This window comes from Hippopotamus amphibius, chromosome 4 (genome assembly GCF_030028045.1).
Source record: "Hippopotamus amphibius kiboko isolate mHipAmp2 chromosome 4, mHipAmp2.hap2, whole genome shotgun sequence".
Lineage (NCBI taxonomy): Eukaryota > Metazoa > Chordata > Mammalia > Artiodactyla > Hippopotamidae > Hippopotamus > Hippopotamus amphibius.
In genome coordinates, this window is record NC_080189.1 from 93,228,777 (window position 1) to 93,238,436 (window position 9,660).

The 9,660-nt window shown below is 36.8% G+C and overlaps 1 protein-coding gene across 1 annotated transcript in view; it reads right to left on the reverse strand.

Moving 5' to 3' along the window:
• The window catches only part of HGF (hepatocyte growth factor), a 69,935-nt gene extending 61,182 nt beyond the window's left edge, over positions 1-8,753 (reverse strand). Inside the window, exons 1-2 of the mRNA XM_057731795.1 lie at positions 8,564-8,753; positions 1,622-1,787 (exon numbers count right to left, since the gene is read on the reverse strand). Coding sequence (XP_057587778.1) covers positions 1,622-1,787; positions 8,564-8,651 — 254 coding nt within the window. The 5' untranslated portion in view covers positions 8,652-8,753. The remainder of the gene's footprint in view (positions 1-1,621; positions 1,788-8,563) is intronic.
• Between the last annotated feature and the right edge of the window lie 907 nt (positions 8,754-9,660).

The following is a 9,660-nucleotide window of genomic DNA, read 5'->3' on the forward strand; positions in this document are numbered from 1 at the left end:
AATATAACTCAACCAGAATTGAGATATGGTAGAAAAACATGAAACCTCATAAACATGGGATATGTAAAGATTTATTAATCAGGTCACATGTGTTCTCCAGTGCAGCAAAATCATTTTAGTTTCTGCTGAATAAAACAAAGGGAAAGCTGTTTTGTTTTGTTTTTTTCTAGACATAAGGCTGACTAATGTGAAAATCGAGGCTTAGTAATACTTTCCTTACTTGTGGATCCAGGAGACTGTATCTTCAGATTCAAAGTTAAAAATCAACCATGAGATGTGGTTCTCCCATTCCTTTTGCCCTGCCCTTCTAACCCTGAGAGGGGAAAATACAATAAATCCAACCTCCTCAATTGCCAGAAGAACATCTTCATAAATCTACACAGCTGAGATGTTGATTGAGAGTAGTTTTCTCTAATTTATTTTTTTAAGTCTCAAGACTTTTCTAGGAAAGTGAGGGAAAAAAGGAATTATCATAGGAAATACTTGCAAAGTTAATTCCCCACTCTCAGTGCCAGGAAATATCTCCCTGAAAGTGGCAGTTTGGCTACAAAAATACTTCCAGAGGAAATCTAACCGAATAGAAAAGAGATAGTCTCTCCTCCTGCTAAATCTTTTGAAGACCTCCTCTGACCATGTCCTTTCTCCTCAAGCCCATAACACTTACTCCTCTGAGAAAGGCAAGATGAATTTAGAACCTCTCGTCATGGCATTGCTAAAATCGAACCTGTGTTCACATTATGTGTCACTACCCACATGTAATAAAGTAGAATTCCAAAGTGACAGGATGCCATGTGCAATCCTGTGAAAATGGGATGAAATGAATAAAAAGGTGGAAAGTAAGGGAGGGGAGGGAATATTTATAAAGAACTAGGAAATACATTTTCTTCTGGCAATTTGGAAGACTATTCAGATGTCTTTGTACAATTCAAATTGTCACCTTCATGGCCCCAAACTCTAAGTTTTATCCTCTGGGATTACTGGCAAAGTAGTAAAGAATTTTTCCCTGGGAGGTCACAGAGGAACTTTCAAAAGATAAGAAAAATCTCCATTTGAGTTCCCTCATGCCTCTTTGAATTGCCCCATCACTTTTCACCTAAAACATCACCATCACTACCCCCTAACTTCTTTTAAACAGCCTCTGCTGCTGACACCAATCCCTCTAGTTTTTTTATATAATTATCTCAACACTTTTTATTTACATCTCTAAAGACAATGATATAAGTTACAGTAAGTTTTGGCTGTTGCCCAACTTATATTCTGAAAATTCCTCCACTCCTCTTAAAAGAAAAAAAAAGTTTACTCTGAATAGAGTATTTTAAAATATTAGAGAGATAAAAAGTTAATCTAATTGAATTTTAGTCCCTAAAGTTCAATTGTTCATAGGATGAAAAAATATAAATTCCATAACTAAATCCACTGTGGATTCTAAAAGATCTCAGTTTATGTGTTCTCCCTTACTCATATTTCCATCAAATGAGAGCCAAGTCTTCTGTTGTAGAGTTAAAACTAAAACCGAGCTTATAATTTTAAGAGCACATCACATTAAAAACAATAAAGATGATGAAAATGAGTACATACTATATTTGGAAAATCACTCTGAGAACAAAGTGAAGTAACTTACTTGCAAGTGAATGGAAGTCCTTTATTCCTAATACATCTATTGGCACATTGATCTGCAGTGTTCATTTTTTTTGTTTTTATCTTCAGTAATGGGTCTTCTTTAATTAGAGTAGTCTTTGTTGACTTTTTGAACTCATGAAGTGTGTTTCTTCTTTTCTTCTGTCCTTCTATTAATAATAATAATTTAAAAAAAAAATAGGGGAAAAGTTTTTAAGGCTCACATAGAAAAAATATCCCTAAGAATCATCTACAAGATAATAATTTTATCTGACAACACACCAGACCTCCAGGGGTTGGAGGTGGAGTGATGTGAGGAATGATACTCTCAGATACTTAAGAGTAAGAGAGAAATATTTAATCAGTGAAGAAAAAATAACTTATAAAGAGTCACTCGTCTACATTCTTTCAAATGAAGGATGCTTTTAAAAATTGGGACAGAACTCGCTCTTAAGCAATAACTAATATGATATTCTTCAAACAGTATGAAAGCAAGTGTCAGGGCATATCATATCATGCTCTATAATTAAATTTGTCATTTCCTTCTACAGTTGGTCCTTATGTAAGTTATAGTTCTAATTAGATAAGCCAATTCAATGACAGGCGAGAAACTTCTCACTAAAAATGGTGCACTGGATGAATTCTTCTGACTTGGTCTTTAAAATATTTCATACTATTCATATTTTAGCCCTTTCCATTTCCTACATAAGTGCTTTCTGTGCTTTTGAGCACTATTTCTTAGTATCACTGAACTGTTTGTTTTGAAATCAAGCCAAACCTTGTAAATCAAATGCATGTAAAACCTCATCCTTTAATGTAGCAATATCATTTTTCTTCCTCAAAGTATTCTACAAGGCCCCTAGATAGCATGAAGCCTCCTATCAAAAAGCTGAAGAGCAAAGCTAGAACATCCCAAGAGACTCTTAATCTTATGCATAACTTTAGAATATGAAGAACTTGCCTCTTCATTCTTAATTTGCCCAGAGTTACCTGGTTTCTAATGATAATCACCTCTTCACAATGAGCATCAAATTGTCTAAGACACTGCAGCTATTATATAATAAAGATGGACATAATCGTGCCCCTCCCCTGCCTGTCAATCTTTTGCATATCCTCATAACAAAGGCAATAATAATACATGCATTTTTAGGATAAGGAAACCAAGACACAGGGGAAAATTGAGAACTTAGAAGATCTGATTCAAAATCCAGCCGCCTGGCTTCAGAACCCCCACTCTTAAACCCTTATGATGCCATCTTTCTCTAAGACTTGCTAAGAAAGCATGTTGAAATGTGGCTTGTAAATAGTTTTTGAAGATTTGGTTAAAGCTATCAGTAGAGAAGTAACTTGGATGACAGAACAGGAAATCATTTCTGATCTTTAAATGTGGTGAAATGTGTCAAAAAAAGAGGGTGAAAATTTTTGTGCAGAAAATTTGGAAATATGGCTTGAGTGATGTACCAAAAATGGCATCATGCTCTTAAGTTTGCCAACAACCACTGGCTCCAGTTGTTTTATTAAACATGCAGATGCTACTCATTAATATCGGTCCTAACCTGAAGTCCACAATAAATATGAGAAAACATGAATTCCTCTAAATTTCTGGTTCTGTGTAAAACTCCAGAACACAGTTGCCAAAAGACTGGTACTAATTTCTGTAATAATGCTTTCATTTTCTTTTCTTTTCTTCATCTTTTCTTTGCCCTCCAAGATGGAATGGCTATGGTAGAACAGATGTAATTTAAAAGACATTTTAACATAGAAATTCAGTCAACCAAATAATCTATCAACGTGTTATTTATTGAGTGTGGACCAAATGCCTTGCATGACGCTGGCAGACTGATGATAATTCTGGCATTCTTATTGACTTGCCAAGTGACTTTGTTTAATTACCTTAAATGCTAATATCCCATTACTCAATCTACAAAACAAAAGTTATATTATATTTGAACTAAAAGGAGCTATTTAAACTATAATCATTTGGAAATCAATTTGGGTTAAAAATGTTATGAATATGCAAAATTTTAGCTTTGTGTTTGAAATGTCATTCTTTAATTTCTGGCATCAGGGAAGAAACTGTTATTCTCCCAAGCAAAGAAGTAATATTATTCTTTTCAAATTTTGGTTTCTGCCATAGGACCGTGTTAATGGGAGATAAGTTTCTCCACTAAGAGTTTCTCCTTCTTTTGACCTTAGTGCACTGTTTCTGAGGTGCTGTGAAATGTTTCACAGCATAAAAATCATCTGAATTCCTATGTAAATTGTAATGTTTCTTAGAAACAAATAGTAGTTAATGGATGCAGAAAATCTGTTCAAAAAACTCTCTGCCACAGTGGAAACATTGTGTTTTATACACACACACACACACATACATATACATATATAAAATAAATTTGATTAAAAGTATCCAATTAAAATTGGCCTAATGTATAATGCATTTATTACATATGTTTAAGTATTTGTGTGAGAGAAGAACTTAAAACTAAATTTAAAATGTCTAAGGCAAACATTGAGTTCAGATATGTATTTTACAAATTATCTAATAAAATAGAATCCCTAGTCAATGCTCTGGTTTCTTTTCTCAGAACCATACAACCTGAAGGTAAGCACTGAAGAGGACTGTAGAGAAAAGTGGTTTCTGTGGGATTGTTGGTTATGTTTAATTCTGCAGATCCTCAGTTGTCCTATTGAAATGTGTTAATGTGTGGCTATACCTCATAAAAATAGTCTACTCTTGCTTACTGATAAACTTTCAATCACTACCTTTCATCTAGAGATCAAAAAGTATCCTGAAAAGCAAATAAATCTATGATTTCCCTTTACTAGATAATAAATAGGAGAGGAAAGCTTGTCTGGGGCTACAAAGCTAATCAGAGGCAATCAGAACCAGATAACGAGGATTCCCTTCTCACTCTTTATTTCTCATGACTTAGAAGCTTTCCCTTATAATTCAGTCATTTCTACTACGTCAGTAACTAATTGTTCAGAAATGCAAAGTTCAAGCTAGTTGTTCATCATGTAATCCACACATCTATAAAATTAATTTCTTCTTCAATAAAAGATAAATTTAAAACAGAAGTCATTCAAAAACAACATCTGAAAATAAAATCCCTTTGCTGAAAATACTTTCAACTTGCTCTTTCATATGTATTAACAACTGATGCTTGTTTTACTAAAACCAATTTAAAGACAAGCTTAAGTTGGGAAGAAACTCAAAAATATCTTTGGATCAGATTTTTCCCTACTATTTCTTGTGCATGACTGTTAGTTGAAGTTTATAAACAAAATATTGAAATGAAATCAAAGGATAAGAGATCACTGCAACTTTGTCATGGTTTCCTGTATTTTAAATTGCAACTCCTTTTCCCTTTTCCCTCAGTATGAGAAAACATTCTTGAAGCTTTATTTCCTGAAGAAACTAAAGTTCCTAGTTTAGAACTGAAATCATTAGGATCTTAGTGAAAACCTACAAAGAGAAAGTAGGGTCAAATGTATCAAGGTGCTTGAAGAAAGACACATTTCTCCCTCTGGTCCCCTGGCCTCACACTCATTTCTCTCAGTACCTCATATATTTTCTTCTCTGTATGGACTAACCATTGACTTCAAAGGAAAATCATGCAAAGGAAAGGATTTGCAGGGTGTGGAAAGAAGCAGAAATCTGGCTCCACATATTCTGAGAAATCTACCCACATGATTAGTGATTAACAGCTTGAAGTGGCAAGATGTTAAGATGAAAGTACACAAATAATTAATGGAAGGGAATGGTGGTGACTGGAGATTTACTTCCCAAAGGCAAAAATCATAAATACAAGTCCAAAGCTTCATTGCTATTACCTAGGACTTGGATTTCACAAGTGGACAAATTTCTCCCCTTCCTTAGAGAAGGGGACAATGTCACAAATAAAGATGCCAGAAAGGGATCAAGTCAGATTTACATCAAATGTTGGTATTTGAGAAGCAGCATAATTATCTCTTCCAAAAAGATTTACAAATGAAATGATGTTCATTGTGAGATTAGGGACCTCCCTAGATATTTCCCTCCTTCTACTTCCATGCCACTTCCTCATTCATCCTCTTCCTGGCCTCTTCCTTCATTGTCTGTTTCTGCCTACAGCTCCCTTCCACTCATCAACCAAAACAACCACACTTCAGTCAGGTGTCTTGTCAACTCAAAAACTTCCAGCTGCGACCCATGTTTAAAATAGTGTAATTTAGCATGATATTCAAGCATAAATGCTAATCTATCTAGCCATATTCCTTCTCCTAGGCTATATTCCAAACTTAGGCCATATTCCTCCTCCTCAGGCACTAAGTACACCAGTCCTACATGATTACCTGTCCTTTCTTCACTTTCTCATTTCAGTACCTTCAGCCACTTTGTGTTCCCGTGACTTAAGTACTGACCATACCTGTATTTTCATACTCAACTTGGGTACTGCATACTCCTAATCCTGGTTTCACCCTCTAAGCTAGAAATGAACTCTCAACCGTAACATCATAATACTTCTAACACCGAACTGTTCTCATATTACTTAGCAAAATGGAATTTTTTTTAAGTGAGCTTCAGCTGATTTCACTGCTGCTGTTTTCAATGTAAATAAAAGGAAAAAATGCACATTGCATATTTCATTCACATAGGTTTGGGTGGGAATCTCAGCTCTATCCATTATCTAAGATTAATAAGACAAAATAATTAAGGTCTTTAACCGCAGTTTCCCCACGTGAGGTGAGTCAAACCAATAATTCCAATCTTATTGAAATTAAATAAGCTTTGTTTTATAACTTGGTCCATAACAGTTGCTCAACAAATGTAGGTTTCTTTCTCACTTGTTCATCTGTAGGTTTCCCACAGGCTACTTGACAGTAGATGCTCATTTAATGTTTTGTGTTTTTGTTTTTGTTTTTTTTTTTTGGTTAAAGCAGATTGGATATTTGTATCCAGTGTAGGTAGGAGTGGATAAAGGATAATCCTATGTAGACCAATTCCTATAAAGATGGCTTAGGTCTATTATATTGAACATGTCTTCAAGTTTTTTGAAACTTTTCTAAAAATATCTCCATAATATATTCTTCTCATAACTGGTCGTCACCTCATTTAGTATCCACTTCTTTTTAAATATTGTTATTTCACAATATGTAAAGAAGTAGACTCATAAGATAAATCAAAAAGTATAACTGAAGCAAGTAACAAGAACAACAAAATTCTAAATGTTCAATGTTAGATGATATAAAAAAGGACGGATTTGCTTTGTTTATTCTAAGAGGCCTATGTTTTCCACTTTGAAGAATGTTATTTTTTTCTAATTATCAAAATAAAGTTGCCACCCAGACAAAGGCAGACCCTCTTTTGATAACAATTTTAGCATTCTTCACTTTAGGAATTATTCTATTATCTGTAATTCCCAATTGGCCTCTCCTTGGGCTGCATTCACCCTATACTCAAGAAACACAGTCATTTCAACATTAGGCAAAGTGAAATATAATTACAAATGTATATCTCCTGCCAAAACTTCAGAATGCCTGCCAAAAACAAATAGACATTGTCTATGGTTGATCTACTGTTTGGGTTTTCCACACTGTGTTCCCCATGCATTAGCACAGATGATTCCAGGTAACCATATTCTACTTCAGCCCATCAACACTTTAATCTTTAAAAATGAAAGTCCTCAAAATATTAGCCATTATTTCAATTTATGTTCAAAAATCTCCCAAACCAGCAATGTCATATAAGAATCAGTTTTAACATGACCCATCTCAAAGGTGATAACCTGCTAGATTGAACTAACTTTTTTTTCATCTCTTCAGAAATCTAACATAAATGTTTTCAAACTGACCCTTCCCACACGGTATTATTTTCCAAAACAGACACGTCACAAAATCAAAGAAAGCCAGGTGGGACTGAATGCTTTTTTCTTGTCATTTTTCAAATTCTTGGTGTTGTCAACCGTTACATTACATCAGAAACTAGATCAGAGGTCTGATAAATTTCATATTTAACTTATCTCAAAAGATATAGCCAGTTCTCTGTCTTATATTATAAAAAAGCCATGTGTACTGTCTGGGCATTTCTTCCATTCTTTTATTCCCCTGCGCCCACCTGCGATGCTCACTACCTTCTCCTGTGGGCATCCCAGCCACGACAATGATAATACAACCAAATACAGATGTTTCCTCTTGCCCTGATAACAACAGAAAACTTCCCAACGCAGCAAATGAAACTTCTAAACTTCCAGGCAATATGAACTCCTAGGCAACTCCTTTCCAACCTGTAAATTCTGGGGAGAAAATGGGAGACTGAAAGGAGCAGTTCTGTAGCTATAATTAAAGTCACACAAGTGTTGCCTCCTTTGCACTGCAGTTTCAAAAGTGCAGGCATCCATACCCAGAATGAGAGGAGGCTTTCCCTTTCATTTTTATACCATGCATATACCCAGAGTTTAATCTGCCTTCTCGAAATGAAAACCTGTATTAAGTCATAATTTGGCCCTGAATATTGACCGAGTGATGTGAGATAGTGGATTGTCCTCTGGAAAATTATCCTCTGGAAAAAAAAGTGTCCCTGCTGTACTGACCATCACTCTCCTCTTTTCAGATCAGACCCTCTGTTCAGCTTTAAACTTATCCAAACCAGCAAAGTTTAGCCAGTGTTAGCACTTCATTCCCATCCCACCATCCACAACTATTAGGCTAAGTGATAAGGGGCTGGATCAATGGGGAGGGGGATGGAAACAACAGAGGGGATGCTAATTATCATTTTAAATGCTTTTCAAACAGAAAGAGAATGTCAAAAGAAAGCTAAATGAGAGGTTTAAAAAACCCATCCCACATACAGAGTTAAGGAAGGATGCTGGGAATAGGGTAAAGAGAGAGTCTTAGGAAAAGGAAATGTTAGCAAGAGAGAGTTTAATAATAATGATAATAATAAAGAAGAAAAGAGAAAACTAACCTGCATAGGGGATGGCAATGGGAAGCAGGAGGAGGTGTAGGAGGACGTGCTGCAGCAGCAGGACTGGCAGAAGTTGGGTCACCCACATGGTGCTGCTGGATGTGCTGGCGGATCCCACTGGAGATGCCTGGGTGAAAGAATCCTGTTCCGACTCCGTGCCTGAAAGAGCCCGTCGGCTCTGAGCTGCTTTTTATTGCAATGAGCTAAGTTTGTTGTGTGATTAACTGGAAAGATCTAGGTCTGAACTCCCTCTTACGGTAAGAAACTGTTTAACAACAGCCCTTTACTCTCTTCCACCCCCTCCTTTCCTCACTACCCCCCCAACAACACCAAACAGATCCCAGCTCCCCACCCCCCCCACCCCCACTCTGCTTAGGAAAGAAACTTACAAAGGAGAGGTCACCTGGCCTGAGGCCAGCTTCAGTTTGGAAGTTCGAGCTCCAGATCCCAGTGGCTCCTATGCGAGCAGGGAAGGGAGGAGCAAGGCTCAGTCCAATAACTAAATCAAGGCACAGGCAGAGGGCTAATTCGCTAAATTTAAACAGGAAAATACATGTGTTTACATATCTATTTGGGAAAAGAGGAAGGGGAAGCAGCATACGAAGAAAGCAAAGCGCTGCCTTTCTGTCAAATGTGCCTCAGCTCCTAATCTGTCTCGTTTCACTGCTGCAGCAATCTAGGGATTCCAAACACTGACACAGTTTCCCTAGGGTGTTAGAGCCGGGAAGGAGGCGGGGGAGGCAGGCTGGCAGGCAGCGTGCGGACAGGTCCAGCCCAGGTAGGAAGAGGTCAGGTGAGAAAAGGGTATGATGTTGTGGGGTAAAAAGAAATAAACAAGCACAACAAAAGCACCCCCAATGTCAGGCAGGAAAATTGCTCCTGCCCAATGGGCTCAAAGCAGGTCGCTTTTCTCAGAAGCTGAGCTAAGCCCCTCAGTCACCGCAAAGGTTCCAAAAGCACAGAAAAGTTATTGTCTGATTTGGGGTCTGTGATGAAATCTGGTCATGTGCTCTTCTTAAAATGTCTAAGACATTGGGATTACCCACTGCCTCCCCCTGACGGATAAGCGTGGCCGGCATTACATGTCCTTGTACACA